Source organism: Populus euphratica, unplaced genomic scaffold (assembly GCF_000495115.2).
Source record: "Populus euphratica unplaced genomic scaffold, PopEup_1.0 scaffold65.1, whole genome shotgun sequence".
In the NCBI taxonomy this organism is placed as follows: domain Eukaryota; kingdom Viridiplantae; phylum Streptophyta; class Magnoliopsida; order Malpighiales; family Salicaceae; genus Populus; species Populus euphratica.
Window position 1 is genome coordinate 797,588 of NW_011499943.1, and position 15,416 is coordinate 813,003.

The 15,416-nt window shown below is 36.1% G+C and overlaps 3 protein-coding genes across 4 annotated transcripts; 2 read left to right on the forward strand and 1 right to left on the reverse strand.

Annotated features, from left to right (window-relative positions):
• The first annotated feature begins 235 nt into the window (after nt 1-235).
• On the forward strand, nt 236-3,278 carry ECH2 (enoyl-CoA hydratase 2). The gene is made up of 11 exons (XM_011042975.1): nt 236-473; nt 568-590; nt 693-798; nt 900-973; nt 1,132-1,204; nt 1,398-1,437; nt 1,694-1,766; nt 1,851-2,001; nt 2,213-2,283; nt 2,727-2,900; nt 2,996-3,278. Exons 1-11 carry the CDS (start codon nt 417-419, stop codon nt 3,081-3,083), a joined length of 930 nt encoding a protein of 309 aa, XP_011041277.1. The 5' UTR covers nt 236-416; the 3' UTR covers nt 3,084-3,278.
• Nucleotides 3,279-3,962: 684 nt separating this feature from the next.
• On the forward strand, nt 3,963-9,481 carry LOC105137278 (Pseudouridine synthase family protein). 2 transcript variants are annotated; one of them, XM_011042976.1, is made up of 15 exons: nt 3,963-4,241; nt 4,338-4,678; nt 4,802-4,919; nt 5,407-5,524; nt 5,992-6,152; nt 6,615-6,686; nt 7,157-7,225; nt 7,317-7,397; nt 7,476-7,595; nt 7,687-7,761; nt 7,891-7,971; nt 8,158-8,231; nt 8,332-8,392; nt 8,710-8,765; nt 9,167-9,481. In XM_011042976.1, exons 1-15 carry the CDS (start codon nt 4,071-4,073, stop codon nt 9,249-9,251), a joined length of 1,683 nt encoding a protein of 560 aa, XP_011041278.1. In that variant the 5' UTR covers nt 3,963-4,070; the 3' UTR covers nt 9,252-9,481. The 2 variants fall into 2 exon arrangements, with proteins under 2 accessions (XP_011041278.1, XP_011041279.1); XM_011042977.1 differs by lacking the exons at nt 8,332-8,392; nt 8,710-8,765; nt 9,167-9,481 and having other exon boundaries at nt 8,089-8,179.
• A 192-nt stretch (nt 9,482-9,673) lies between these two features.
• On the reverse strand, nt 9,674-14,096 carry LOC105137279 (prolyl endopeptidase-like). Its single transcript, XM_011042978.1, has 12 exons — nt 13,823-14,096; nt 13,516-13,735; nt 13,229-13,435; nt 13,068-13,138; nt 12,627-12,789; nt 11,902-12,495; nt 11,205-11,585; nt 11,039-11,114; nt 10,898-10,961; nt 10,287-10,422; nt 10,034-10,147; nt 9,674-9,936 (listed from the first exon to the last, which is right to left on the reverse strand). Exons 1-12 carry the CDS (start codon nt 13,930-13,932, stop codon nt 9,871-9,873), a joined length of 2,202 nt encoding a protein of 733 aa, XP_011041280.1. The 5' UTR covers nt 13,933-14,096; the 3' UTR covers nt 9,674-9,870.
• Nucleotides 14,097-15,416: the final 1,320 nt, after the last annotated feature.

Consider the following 15,416-nt stretch of genomic DNA (forward strand, 5'->3'; position numbering starts at 1 on the left):
TATTATTTTAATAAATATTTTTTTAAAATAAAATATTAACAAGTTATTTTTCAAAGTAATTTTTTATAATATAACCAAATACTGATAAATATTTTTTTAATTTATTTACTGTAAATTTATTAAAATTTATAAAATAATTTATTTTTCAAGTATTTATTTTTTAAATAAATTATTTTTTCAAAAACAAATTCCAACGAAAAACATTTCGAATTTCAAATAAAAAACTACTCCTTTATCTAAAGGTCTCCTCGTTTCCGTAACAAGACTCTGAATAACTTAGCTTTAGGTAGCTGTTAAAGGCACGCATTTCGATTTTGGAACCAGTCCCCATTAATTTATATTTTTTGTATCTCTTCAGTCATCATCACCGGTTCCTCAAAAGGTCCGTGAGCGAACGGAGTTCTAAAAAAAATTCGATGGCAGACAATTCCCGCTTCGACCATGATCTTGTTCTTGCTCACAAATTCCCCGAGGTATGTCTGCTTTCTTTCCCTATGATATCTCCCCAAGGTTTTCGACTGAATTTAATTTGTTATTTGGTTGCATATATTCCCGGTGGATTGGCAGACAACATTTACATACACCGAAAGGTAGATAGAGAGATGTCTTGACATATTCAATCCTATCCTCTATTTTTTGGGGTTTTTTTTATCGACTTTAAAGGGGAAAATTTTTACCTGTTTTTTGAGCAGAGATGCAGCGGTCTATGCCTTGGGTGTCGGAGCTTGTGGTCGGAATGCGATTGACTCCGATGAGCTGAAATATGTTTATCATGAAAATGGGCAGCAATTTGTTCAGGTAAATTTAAAATCTTTAGACTGAATGGTAGTTTTTTTATTTTACTATGAAATTATTTAATAAAGAGAGGAGAATTTACTGTCTTGTATTTGGATTTGTAGGTTTTGCCAACATTTGCTGCCTTATTTTCACTGGGATCATTGACAAATGGTAGTATTGATTTGCCAGGCTTACAGTAAGTAGTGACAGAATTTAAGAGTGTGAAACTTGCTCTCGAATGTTTTGTTTGTTAATGTTCTTTTAAGCCATTCGGGTCTTCTAAAGTTCATTGGAAATGAATTAGTACCTGTGTGAACACATGTGATGGCCATTTCTGGTTTTCCTGGTTGCCAGATATGATCCGCGTCTTCTATTGCATGGACAACAATATATACAGATTTACAAGCCATTTCCTTCGAGCGCATCTGTAAGTCTTCTTTTTGAAGCGCTTATGCAGCCTGAAACACTTCATGCTCAATTTTGATAATTGTGCTGTACTGGTGGTTTCTCGTCTTCCTTTGATTACTCGCGGAGTGTCAATTACATGGTTTTTTGTAGTTTTGGATTTGTTTTCTCTTAGTCTATTTTCGTTTTGTAACTTATTTTCATCCCTGATGCAGCTAATTAATAAAGTAAGTCTTGCCGGGTTGCATGACAAAGGTTTGTATTCACTGGCAGAAAATCTTTTGATTGAACAACCCACTGGAGATTATGTTTTTATTTCAAGTACGAATGAGTAGTCTCAGGGTGGAATTTTGTTACATGAATAATGACTGGGAAAACCTACATAAAAGTCAGAATCTCACAATTTGTAATGAGTATCCCATTTGAAAGTTCACCTCTTTTATGAAACATAGAAGCTGATGGTTGAGGCTGGATTGTGATTACTGTTTTCCTCTCTTGATACAAATTTTAGGTAAAGCAGCTATTCTCGAGCTGGAAACCAAAAGTTATGAGAAACAATCTGGTGAATTATTGTGTATGAACAGGTGATCTCATTTTTTCTAAAAATTATCTGATCCCTTGCTGCCATGCTATTGAGTCAGATGGGATTGTAATATTTCACTCTCCAGATCAACTATTTATCTCCGGGGTGCTGGAGGCTTCTCAAACTCATCCCATCCATATTCCTATTCCAACTACCGAGAGAACCAGGCTCCTGCTCTGAAAATTCCTGAAAGTCAACCTTTTGCAGTATTTGAGGATTGTACTCAACCATCTCAGGCATGTAGTGTACATCCATAGTTGTTGTGGCTTATCAATTGTTTCACTATGCTGGCTATATAAGTTGTAATTAAAAATAATAATAATAAATAGATAGATAAAACTGAAGTTTTGGGAACATGTTATGTAGGAGGCTCTAAAATGAATTCTTTGTTTAGATTGTGAACACAAGATACTTACATTCTTCAGTATGTCTCGTATTGTTTTGTAGGCATTGCTGTATAGGCTATCTGGTGATTATAATCCTCTGCATTCAGATCCCATGATTGCTGAAGTTGCCGGGTTCGTATCCCTCTCAATATTTATTTTTATTTCTTGGGTTCATGTGCTTTTCCAACCATGTTTTCATAGCTTCAGGAGTCAGAGTTGGTGAGAGGGGATCATTTTTTCCTCCTTAATCACTTTCCATTGATTATTTTAAGGAGACATCTTTTTTTATTGGTCACAGATCAGAATACTGTATGCATTAACTCGATATCTCCAATGCTTTTCACATTTTCATTCTTCAAATTCATTTGACATCTCAGTGTACAATAGGGCTTAACCACACGTACACCGTGTGAATTTTGCTCCATTTCTGCTGTGTGAATTGGGATTTAAGCTCTGATTAATTTTGACTGCTTTCCTTTTCTGGTCTTTACAGTAGCATTTGCTTACACATCTCTCTGGCATCCTAACCTGTATTTATGCCCTATCCAATCTTGTTTCTTTTTTACATGTTGAAGATTCCCGCGTCCAATATTGCACGGATTGTGCTCACTTGGATTTGCAGTTAGGGCAGTCATCAAATGCATCTGCAGAGGGGATGCGAACATCATCACGACCATATCAGGCCGGTTCCTTTTGCATGTGTACCCTGGCGAAACTTTGATCACTGAAATGTGGCTTGAAGGTTCAAGGTAAAACTGCATGTTCTGTCATAACCCCGTATTGTTTATTCAACATCAAGTATAATGCGTTCCTTTCACTCAAGTAACTGAAATTGGTTCTTCAGGGTCATTTATCAGGCAAAGGTGAAGGAAAGAAACCGGGCAGTGTTATCTGGTTTTGTAGACCTCCTTCGTGTGACCTCATCACTGTAAATTCATTTGATATACACTGAACGAGCTGTATGGTTCTCGTGTATGGTTTGAATGATTGTTTTTAGACATAGCTGCTGCGATAAAGAATGTAATCAAATAAAAGCTTCTCAACTTGTATTGATTTGACTCATGAACAGCAGCCTCATTTGCATTTACATCTCCTTCTATTTCCAATGAACTGATTCATCAATGTCATTCTTCACCGTGCCTCGGCACCAACGACTTCACGAGGATGGAACTCCCATGTCTCGTCTGCTAGAATACTGTAGCTGGCTGTTTTATTAAACAGAGAAGGGTGGAAATAGATGATACTATCACCACAAAATTATTGGCTCAGCACTCTGTCCGCCATATATTTTTTTTATGTTAGAAATTTAATTTAACATGTCGTCAATCACTCTGATAATGGTAAGAACATAAGATAACTTCGACTGGCGGATAAGTCAATTAATTCGGTTATAAAATTAGGGTTAGGTTTGGTAACCGTGGTTTAGAGGGTATATGAAAGTGGTGTAATTGTTATTTTTTAAAATATTTTTTATTTTTAAAAAATTCTTAAAAATATATTTTTTATTTTTTAAAAATTCTTTTAAAAAATATTAATTTAAAGTAAATTAAAAAATTTTGTGGTTATTTTTTAAAATATTTTTATATAATAATAATATTTTTTTATTTTTAAAATGATTTTAAAAATATATTAATTTAAAATAAATTAAAATTTTTTTTAGAAACTTTAAAACCCAAAAACAAAATAAACCATCCCTAGATATACACTGCTAAACAAACCTGGTTCTGCCACGTGGCCGGTCGGTGATTTGATCAGACGGCTGAATAAAGTTCAGCCCCCTTTATAAATAAAGCTTACGCTGCTCTCACAAACACCTCGCCATTACCTTTTCACTCTTCGCTTTTTTTTATTAACAGAATCCAGAGAGCGGAGAGTAGCGAAAGTGAGACTGCCGCCAAGAGAAGAAGAGCTCGTTTCAAATGTCTGGCGAGACTGAAGCTGCGCAATTTAGCAACGGCACCGATGCGGTGCAAGTTATCTCTCTGAAAGATGATCACCGCGTCACCCCCGGCGACGATGAGAGACGGCACCTCAACGACGCCGTTCGTTCTTTGCCCTCTCACGCTGTCAAAGACCTGCTTTCCGCTGGGGTTCGTACTTTCATCTAAAAATCTCCTCACTTACCCTTAATTTGGGTTTTCTCTATAAAAGAAGTATGTTCCTCACAAGATTTTATTATGATTTAGGTGTGTATGAGATGCATATTTAGACTGTTTGGGATCAGTGATCATGCTTATTTTCGCTCCTCTTTATCGCCTTCGGTGATGTGTAATATTCTCGGAGAGGGAGATTCAAGTAGTTCTGAATCTATGGAATCAGAACTCAAACCCGAAGTGTGCAGAATTTGTTTAGGTATCTTACAGTTTATTTATCGCGATGAAAAAGAAATGCTGGTGAAAAGAAAGAATGGTGATGAGTTAGCTGCATCAATTGCTGAGCTAATAAGGCAAGAAGGACATCAAATCAATGGTTTTTCTCTTGAAGTTTCAATACCGCCTATTATCTTCGAAAATGAACAAGCTGTTAGGTAAGATTTTTAATTTTTAAACCCTAAAAAAGGCACTAAAAATGTTGATATTTATTTATTTTGAAATTATAACAATCATGTTATAAATGCATGTAAAGTTGTTTGGATTTATCTACGTTGTAGATTGTACATGAAAAAGAAGTATGGATCGGAGCTTTGGTTCCAAGAAAATCTTTCTGAATGCATTTCTACAAAGGATGCCTTGAAGTTTGCGATTGTGAATCCCCTTGAAATAATATTGGTAAGTTGAACTTGGCATTTTTGTAATACCGTGAATATGAATTGGACGGTGCGGTGATCTCTATACGCCGATCCCCTTCATTTAATACAATTACTGTTAATCTGTCAAGTTTGTTCGTGTATTACCCAGTAATTGGTTTGTTTACTTGTTTTTCTAATTATGGTAATTAGCTAATTGATTGACCCTATCAATCCATTCTCGCAATAGTGGTGTAGACTTGCTAACGTAGGGGATTCTTTCTTATTTGATAATGATAGTTATAGGGATCGGATTTTTTTCACAGTTAGAAACTGTAAAATGTAATGAAACTCTTGCTTTTATATCCTATTGCTCATGAATTCTTTTTCCTTATGAAAATTCCTATAAACTCTTGACTGTCATGATGCATTGAATGAAGCAGAGTTTTGAAAAGATGAAGATGTACTTTTACTGCAGACTGAAAATTGTTTTAGCTCAATTAATCTTTAATTATGTTGAAGCTTTGCAGGATGTTAAATCTGGCCCAAGCTATGTCCGCATCCGTTTGACATACACTGAAACGAAGCCATCAATCATACCTTTGAAATCAGTAGACAGGAATGGGGGTTCGCAGAGAAGAAAAACAGGCAAGCGAGTTTGTTTACATGTAAATAAAATGTTGTTTAGTTGTAAATGGCCATTTCTGCATTGGCCATCCACTGCAGTTAATCCTTTAATGTTTTCTATACTTGTCTTCATAATGATGATTCCCTGTTTACCTGAAACCCTATGCTTCTGGCTCAGAATTTTGTACATTTTAAACGCACACAACTGTAATAATAGTGAACAATCATTTGGCAGTGATGATCTTCAGGGAATTGTAGCCCCTGGATTAATAATTTCAACACCTTTTTACTTCATCTCCTTTTAGAATTTCTATATCTATACAATATGACATGCTTAACACTTGTAAAAAAATTGGTGTCTGAACTGATAGTCTCTACATACTTTCTAAAGCACTGTGATGTCAACAGTTCAACTTATAAGCTTCATTTTTCTGGTCAGTCTATTAGTTGAGGTTTGGATGCTCATATAACTTGATCTGTTTATGCAGGGACAAACAATGGTTTGGACACTGTTCATGTTGAGTTAGTGGGAAATGGAACTGGTTGTTGTGATTTATCACTGGGTCAAGGAAGTCCTGCCTCTGGAAGGTCTTCTACTGGTTTGGCTGAACATGAATCTTCTGAATGCTCCAACTTGCATCTAGAGAGGGTAATGTTCTTCCCCATTTTATCCTGCAGTCTCAACTTCAATGTGGATTGGTTGGTTACTTGCCCATAGTCAATGTAATGATATTGAAACTTCTATGCACTTAATTTTGAAATTCATGGTTGTTAAAATCTCAAGTGAAAAAATGGGATTACCTGGTCTACCCAGAATTAGATCTACAAAGAATTTGGAGAATGCTCTACCTTTTTAGAGTTTTTGCATGAGATGGCTGCTTCATAGTCTTGAACCCTGCACCCTTGTGTTTGGAAGTGAAACTTTGAAATCCTTAGCAGTTTATTTTATTTTGAAGGTTGAAATTACTAAACATTAGCAATTTCACTCTTGAGCGTGTCATGTCTGAACTTTTATGGTAGAATTTATTGTCTATGTGATGGTTATTTTTCTGCCATTGCTGGCTTAGATGTGGTTGTGGTGCTTATTGGGCTTGGATATCTGTCTTTCCAGGTTAATGAACCCTGCCACTTGGTTTTCCTATGCTACAGGACACCTATCTATTTTGGTGGGAGATATCTGAAGGTTAGTTGACTGTTATCAGAAATTGTTAGAAAGACTAAACTGAGCATCTCAGTATTTGAGTTACTGAAGGAATTTTTTTTTACATTGCTTTCATAAGGAAAAAACCTTTTGCACTGGCGAGGATGACATGGCATCTTAAAAATAAACTTTACATCTTTTACTGTTAGCCATGGAGAGCATAAGAAATTGATGAGCTGAAAAGTCAATTTTAGTTGTATTAACAAGGAAATAATGGAATGAGTTAGGAAGTTCTCATGTCGCCATTTTGAGTTTACTATTGCATGACACATCATGATGCCACTTGTAATCAAAAGGACTTTACATGATATTGCAGGGGAAAGTGAAACATTTGACATGTTTAAAAGATGAAATATTCTATGTGAGGTACAATATTTGACATGGAAAATCATCAGTTATACTGATTTATCATTAAATTATGTGCAATCAAATGATTGCTATACATATCGCAGTTCTCTAGAAATGTGAGTCAAACTCGTTGGATCATTGATGATGAAAGAATGGGAGAAGCATCCATTGAGGTACTGCCTACTTCTGCCAATGGACATTTCCATCCTTTTTGTTAGTATGAAATGATGAGTGAGAGCTAACAGTTCTTCTGCTATTCTATAGGAGATAATAGGTGGCAACATTCTTCCAATGTGTCAAGGTGACAGTTACAAGTTTCATGCTGCTGGTAGAGAGGATATCGATGTACATAAGATCTGCTCTTGTAATTGTGCACTTGAATTCAACAAATATTGTTCTAATACATGAAGCTTCTGTTCCCAGGTTCGGATGTTGGGTTCAGGCAGGCCTTTCCTGGTAGAGGTACAAAATGCACGCAAGGTGCCATCTGAGGCTCTGGTAAAAGAAATAGAAACAAGGATGAATAACTTAGGGAATAAATTGGTGAGCTTATTACCAAATCTGTGCTTGTCCTCCCCCTTCTGTTTTGTTTTTCCATTTTTCATGTTATTCCACATCTTATGCTATGCTGTAGGTAGGGGTGAAAAATCTTAGTCTAGTAACCAGTCATAGCTGGGACTTGATGCGTGAAGGGGAAGCAGAAAAGCAGGTTTTTTTCACCTCCTTTTGGCTTTTGTATCTGACTTTGATTGTTTGTACTTTATGATTTGAGATAAAATTGTTAGATACAATTAGAAAATTAAAGCCCTAATATTAGCATCACATGTATTTCATGTAGAAGCAATATTGTGCACTGGTATGGATTTCACGACCACTTGAGGATGAAGACTTGCAGTGTATAGCTTCACACAAAGATTTGGTAAGTTATATGGGATCTTTGTTTTGTATTGCATTGAAGCTTTTAATACCTGTTATGAACCTTTGCATTGGGCAGATTTGGTATTTAAATATTTTATTGTCTTAATCCCTTTGCCAGTTTTCTGGTAGAGATTTCTTTCTAGTCATCTGATGTGCTCCATTATTTGGTTCTTTCATTCTTGGACAGCAAATTTTGCAGAGAACTCCAGTAAGGGTGCTTCACCGCCGTAGTCCACTAGAACGCAGGAAGATTATACATTGGTTAGAGTCTCTCCCATTACGTAGCATCATGTTATTCTTGTCAATCTCTGTTACAATTCACAATGGCTAACAGGCTATCTCCTCTCATTTCCTATTATAGGATGAAAATTGAGCAGATCACTGGAAGCTCTCAATATTTTCTTTTGCATTTATGTACCCAGGTAAAATAATTGAAACCATACCATGAGATGCATAACTCTCTTTCCAAATACCATGCTAATAGATCTCATTTTGAAGTGTTTGGTTTCATAGTGATAATGAAACTAGGAATAAAACACTACAGATTGTGGTAGATTGGTAATCTAAGAAATTAGAGATGTAGACGTGATGATGTAAATATAATTTTAAAAGTATTATGTAGAATAATGGCCCAGGATTGAATGACCTCTTCACTACCTGACTGCTTTGAGGTCTGTGGAAAGTAATTCTCAAACCTGTATCTAGCGAAGTGGCGCTAATTATGATGCTTGAATCACAGGCTGGCACGTATATCAAAGAATTTGTTCACGGGGATCTAGGCCGTACGCATCCAAGGTATGAGAAAACAAACAATCTATCATTTTATCTACTGTTGCAGCTCAACTGTTAAGAGTCTCATAACTTTGTATAGTGATTATTTTATTGATGGGAATGATGCCTAGGTTTACTTTGAGAAATCTGGTATATTTCATATTTAGTGGCTTGGTTGTCATAGACGTAGACTGGCACAACTTCCATTTATAGTTCAGCACAGCACTGCTATTTACTTGAGTAGTATTCAACTTACTAGAGCTGTCAGTGTAGTAATATTTGTGATAGTAGAATCATTGAATTTGTTGACTCATTGACAAATCAATTTTTTTAAAAAAATGAGGTTGATAAAAAAAAGGTTCTGTTTCCGTGCTTATTTCTTTTTTTTCCCGTCAGTTTAAAACAAATTTCTTTACATTTGGCAGCATTGGATCGATTCTAAGATGCAGAGCAGAGATACTACAACTTGATGTTACCGACGTGAAAATGGATTGTTTTTTGGCTGAATAAGATTCTTGCGTTTATTTTGAGGTTTTTTAATTGACTATTTTCTGATTTGCAATATTTTGGAAGTATCTTTAAGTTACGAGTGCCTGGGTCTTTTTTATTCTGTGCCCGTCCATGCAACATGGAGCGGTCATCCCTTATGAGTTTATTGCTCTATCCCTGGCCTGATTGAGAGTTTGTAAGAGTGACTCGGGTGAATTTAAAAGGTCATTCTAAGTTTATTTTTAAGCTGATACGATGTGTCTCATTGAGTTTTGGTTGAGTCTTATATTGACTTGATTGAGTCAACTTCCTTCCAACCAACTTATCACGGTTAACTTGTGTATCACTGGTTCTATTTCACGGTAGAAGAGTCATCCATAGACCCGCTCGTGCAAAACCAACCCATTTTATGCGAGCAAAGAATCACAACAAAAAAAAGAAGAAAAAGCAAGGGGTTATTTTAGGACTCGGCAATCAAAAGTTACAATGTCACTGTTGCAGAACCCTCATGAAAGCATAATTAATTTTGAAGAAAAGGGTGTCCTTTTCAGGTAATAAAAAGAGCTGCTATGACAATATCTATTGATCTTTTAGATCTTTCTATCAATTGTAGGAGCTCCTTTTACATCCAAATCCGATCCTACTCGTTCCAGGAAGCATCCAACATCCTTGCCATGAAGCTATACGTATCAGCGGCTTCATCGATCTGTGGAAAAAGTGCCGAATGTCAATAATCCGATCCATTTCCTATATATATATCATTGTCCAGTCCAACAGGCCCCAAAATTTTGCGCTATAATTACCATTTTTTTAGTTGGGCGTCCAGCTCCATGTCCCGCCTTACACTCAATGCGACCTATGATTGGATTTGTCTGAGGACTATTCTCCAAGCTCGTGCACAAAATATGTTGCATGGTCTGAAGACACAAGATGCACAGATTTTGAGAAGGGCAGTATAAATGAATGCAGATATGTTCAATGATGATACAAAATGAATAGTGGATAAGATATATGACAGCCCCGCTTTAATGAACCTTTACTGTTTTGAGAACTTACAGCCAGCAGCTTCAGAGAGTGTAATGGCACAACTCGATCATCATGATCGGCAGTCAATAGCATGGTGGCTGGGTACTGTGAAGGTTGTTCGGGATGTTGTTCCCATGGTCTGCGGACATTATGCAGCGGCGAGTACCTGAGTAAAGAAAACATGAAGGTCAAAACAAGATGCAGTGTCCAGGTGTTCACTGAGACTTGTCTTTGCAAGATTGGGAATATGCGATGGTGCCAAGCAGAGAATTCAGCTTACACAGAAAAGCTCATTAACAACCAGCAAACTCTATGATGCTATATAAAGTTGCTGAACGAATACACTTAAAGAGAGGCTGGTGGTTTCATGGAAATAGTTGTGACAAAAGTTCACAATCACCACCTTTGCTTTGCACTTTAAGAAAGATGGCAATCAAACTCGCTAAGATATGGTTTAATTTAGCAATAATAAGCAAGAGCATCTACTTTGTGCTGCCACCGGTGGTTCCTAGAAGACAGGCAACTGTTATGGATCCAACCTTCCAGTGTTGGACCCGGGCTTTTAAACAAAACAACTGTAAACAAGGCTTTTAGAATAAGAAGATGCCACTAGATTCTTATACTGAATTCAACTCACTCACTTGATTAGCCATTCGAACTCTTCCTTCTTGTCTGAACAGCCATAGTCAGAAGTCCATGCATGACCTAAAAAACAAAACTCAGCTAAAAATCAATATACAAACGGTGGTTATTGCTTATTAGAGCCAAAGGAAGTCAGCTACCTATGGTAAACTTGTGAAATCGAAGCATGTCCATAACACCAACATGAGCCAGAGCACAACCAAAGAGGTCGGGTCGCTGCCACATAAATGTAATAAACACAACTAATACAAACTAAAATACATGGCGAAACTAAAATATAATCAGGCAAATGAATAGACTTTCCACCTGATTTATGCAAGCCCCAACAAGCAGCCCGCCGTTGCTTCCACCTTCAATGCACAACTTCTTTGGTTGGGTATAACCAGCAGATACTAGGTATTCAGCTGCTGAAATGAAGTCATCAAAGCAATTCTGCTTTCTCGAAAGTGAGCCCGCTTTATGCCATTCCTCACCGTATTCTCCACCACCACGAATATTTGCAATGCAGACAACAGAACCTAAATGCCTTGTCAGAACAATTCGATTGACACTAAATGATGGTGTAATGCTAATGTTAAATCCACCATAGGCATATAACAAACATGGGTGTGACCCATCCAACGTTATATTCTTCTTGGCCACAATAAACATAGGAATCCTGGTACCATCCTTGCTAGGCACAAACACCTGAAATGAAAGCACCAAGTCAAGTAGGAAACAAATACCAAAGTTTGTACATAGTGAGGACCGGAAGGGTGTATCTGTTAAATTTAATTTTCAGAAAAAAATATCACTAAAGCTCCGCCAGAAAAAGGAGAGCATCAACTAGATAGAACAGTATAGACACTATAAAAAATTATTCCTCTGCCCCCTTGGGGACACACTAGTAAAAAAGAATGAGATTATTCCTAGAAAACATTTTGTAATTTAAACTTTAAATTGATCTAGTGATATTATCAAAACACCATTTAATGCTACAGAAACAAAAATGGCGAATAGTTACCTGATTCACTTGGAACTCTGTGCGATTGAATCCTGGCACACTAATTTCACGGAATATCTTCACATCCGGAACCTCAGTATCTAGATTGCATTGATATATTATACGAGAGGTGAGAAAGCTAGTAAACTCAATAAATACTGTACTATCCTCTCGCCGTGCAGATATCCCAGTAACCGAGCCAATATCAATTGGTAACCGATGCAGCAGAGATCCTGTTTTCAAATCTCTTATTTGTAGAACATGCTTCACATCATTCAAGTAACTCACAATCATTTTATCACCATGAACAGCATATGCCGATTCAAGAACATCTTTTTCGGATTCTGGGACGACATCTATCCAACTACTTGGCTCCTTCAAATCTACCCGGACTATTTTATACTTAGGGGCATCTTTATTAGTCAAGAAGGTAAACAATGTGCCATCATTTGCAATCTCATGATACTTTGCATCAAAGTTATCAACAAGCTTAATAAATGGGAGCAGGCTATTTCCTCCTTTAAAACCTTCAAGGCCATCAGAAAATGCAGACATGTCACAGTAGTATACTTTGTTGACAGGATCACAGCTCTCTTCAATATATAAGAGAAGATACTGCAGAATAACATATAAACGATGTCATCTTGGAAGAAATTCACACAAAAATGCTTTCTTCATTCTAGTCACGTGAAAAAAATGAAGTAAATAAACCAGAAAACAAATACATATTTAAACATTCACAATACCTTTCCATCATCAGTCACAGCAGCTTCGAACATGTATTTGGGGTTTTCCAGATCTCTCCAACACAGTATATCTTCAGATTGATCCGTACCCAAGAAATGGTAGTAAAGCTCATGATAAAGGTTGGAATTAGTCTCCGTCCCAGCATCTAAGTTTTCTCCCTCTCTGAACAACAAATTCAATTTTTCTTTCAATCTAAAAACCACGAGGGTTCAATTACATTATCTACTAACATCGCTCAAACAATCAGGAATCCAAAATTATTCAACAGATTCATTCTTCATTTATCTCTCATTACATATAACTAAAAAAAATACAAGCTAGTTACTCCTTCTGGTCAATTAGAGTTCCCAAAATATCACTTGAAACTGTTATGTCTTGATCAACTATACTCAAGCAGCATTTTACTTGAAATTTCAAGGACACACAAAATGTTTACATACTTGGGATTTGGATAACGGCAATAGAAAAATCCTTTGCCGTCATGCGTCCAACTAACACCGGTAAACTTAACCTGCATCATCAAATAACATTAAAAACAATAAACTAAGCCGCCAACACAACCAAAATCAAAATTTATCTAGGAATGGAAACAAAGCCTCACCCAATTTAAGGTATCAGCCTCGACTATCTTATCCTCCACGCGCATGACTTTGATTGTAACCCAATCACTCCCACTCGTACTAAGCCCATAAGCCAAGTACTTAGCATCCTCACTAACCGAAAGCGTTTCGGAATTCAATGACACCGTCCCATCCTCACTCAGCCCATTTGGATCAAGCAAAACATCTGGCTCTCCCTCTAAACTATCCTGTAACCAGCCACAAAACATCAACACCAAGTATTTTTTTAGGAAAAAAAACATCGAAGACATCTTCTAGCTCGTAATACCTGCACATAGAGGACGTTTTGTGCTTGAAGCCCAGTATTGTGAAAGTAAAAATACTTGTTCCCTCGCTTAAACGGCGCGTCATATCGCGGGTGATCAAATAACTTTGTGATTTTCTCACGAAGTTTTTCTCTTGTATCGCATGCATTTAACACTGATTCTGTCAATTTTACTTGCTCCTGTACAAACCCTTTTACCTCCTCTGCGTCAGGATCTTCAAGCCTGCCAAGCCAAATACACTAATTAGTTTCTCGTGGATTCAGCTTTTTGCGCGGAATGGATTCGATTTTTTGGCAAGAATTTAATTACCATCGATAAGGATCTGCGATTTTTACACCGTGGTAATCATCAATTACAGCGTCGTCTCGGCGAGCGATTGGATACTGTAAAGGTTTGTCAAGAGCTGAGAGGGAACCCATTGGTCTTGGTTTTCGACGAGGACAGGCCTCCGAATTGATGAGAATAGGAGATGGAGACTTTGTAGAATGAGATTTTGGAGGTGGTGAGTAGAGAGAGAGGTGAGATTCGAGGGAGAAATAAGTCAGGGGTAAGCGTGGCCTGCGAGTGAGATGGATTTTTATAGGTAGAATAAATCATAAGCAAGTCTTAATAAATAAAAAATATAGTTATTTTAATTCTTATCCCGTGGTCGGGGTTTTTTTTTTTTTGAGAAAATCTGGGAAAAAGTTCCTTTTTATGGATGGACCGCAAAATCAAATGTTGTCGAGCAGAAAATGCCAGCTTGTCCTTTTCAATTGAGTTTTGGTTTCCATTAAATTGGTGGATTTATATATAAAAAAGCTCGAATTCTTTTTTGATTCAAACAAAAAAAAATATGTATAAAAAGCAAACTCATTTATTACCTCGAATTAAGCTTTTAAATTTCTAGTAATCATCGCTGCAAAGCTTTTAAAACGGTACCGTATATAACCAAAAGAAAACGACAAGGACAATTTATTTTTAAGGTAAAAAAAAGTTTACAAACAGATTGCTTCAAGAAGCGACACGTAGTTGGAAATATATGTCCACCACATCGATCCGAAGTTGTTATCGTAATTCATCAAATGTTCCAGATACTTAAATCTGGTAACTAGACATCTAGCCAGGTGACCCACCACTTGCGGAACCCCAGGGGGCCGGAGAAAGCCATGATTTTCGTTACAGGGACATAAGGCCTTTTGGATTGTTGAGCTTAACTGTGCCGTTTTGTACGGCTACCAGAAAAAAGTTCAGTTAGAGACATCTGTTTGTTTGCCAACAATGAAAGTTGAGTGAAATTCCGTGTTTCTTTTCATGTTTTAAAAATATTTTTTTAAAAAAAATTAATTATATTTTTAAATAATTTTTTAATACAATGATATTAAAAATAATTTTAAAAAATAAAAAAAATTATTTATAAATATTTTAAAAAACATCCATTATCACACTATCAGTTTTTTATTAAAAAATTACTTTTGATCCCTTTATTTTTAGAGAAATAATTAATCAATCACTTTGATTTTAAAAAACTCAATATAGAGTCCCTGCATTTCATGTTTATTTGTAGATTTTTTTACAAATTTATTATTTTTTAAAATATTTTTTATTTTCAATGAAATTATTATGATAAAATTAAAAATACATTTAAAAAGAGTAATTTAAAAATCATAAATCATAAAAAAAACATAATAAAAAAACACAATGGTCAAATTATAATTCACTCCTTGTTTGAACACCAAAGATTCTTATAATCTCTCTGACATGACAAAAATGTATCCTTTTAGTGTCATGAACACAGTACGTGCCTTGATCCGACGAAACAGACAAAATCCAAACTGTTAAGCGCAAAATCTTCTATTTTTTACAACGCAGTTGGTATTTAAAAAAAAAAAATTGACAGAGAAATTCCGAAATAACAAAGACA

Coding starts and splice junctions, on each gene's coding strand:
- ECH2 (XM_011042975.1), top strand. CDS start 417: ATGGCAGACAATTCCCGCTTCGACCATGATCTTGTTCTTGCTCACAAA. Junction 974..1,131: donor ATTGATTTGCCAGGCTTACA/GTAAGTAGTGAC, acceptor CCTGGTTGCCAG/ATATGATCCGCGTCTTCTAT. Junction 2,284..2,726: donor ATGATTGCTGAAGTTGCCGG/GTTCGTATCCCT, acceptor TACATGTTGAAG/ATTCCCGCGTCCAATATTGC.
- LOC105137278 (XM_011042976.1), top strand. CDS start 4,071: ATGTCTGGCGAGACTGAAGCTGCGCAATTTAGCAACGGCACCGATGCG. Junction 6,687..7,156: donor TTGGTGGGAGATATCTGAAG/GTTAGTTGACTG, acceptor TACATATCGCAG/TTCTCTAGAAATGTGAGTCA. Junction 7,762..7,890: donor AAGGGGAAGCAGAAAAGCAG/GTTTTTTTCACC, acceptor TATTTCATGTAG/AAGCAATATTGTGCACTGGT.
- LOC105137279 (XM_011042978.1), bottom strand. CDS start 13,932: ATGGGTTCCCTCTCAGCTCTTGACAAACCTTTACAGTATCCAATCGCT. Junction 11,586..11,901: donor CAGAGTTCCAAGTGAATCAG/GTAACTATTCGC, acceptor CTTTCATTTCAG/GTGTTTGTGCCTAGCAAGGA. Junction 10,962..11,038: donor ATTTCACAAGTTTACCATAG/GTAGCTGACTTC, acceptor TTTGTTTTTTAG/GTCATGCATGGACTTCTGAC.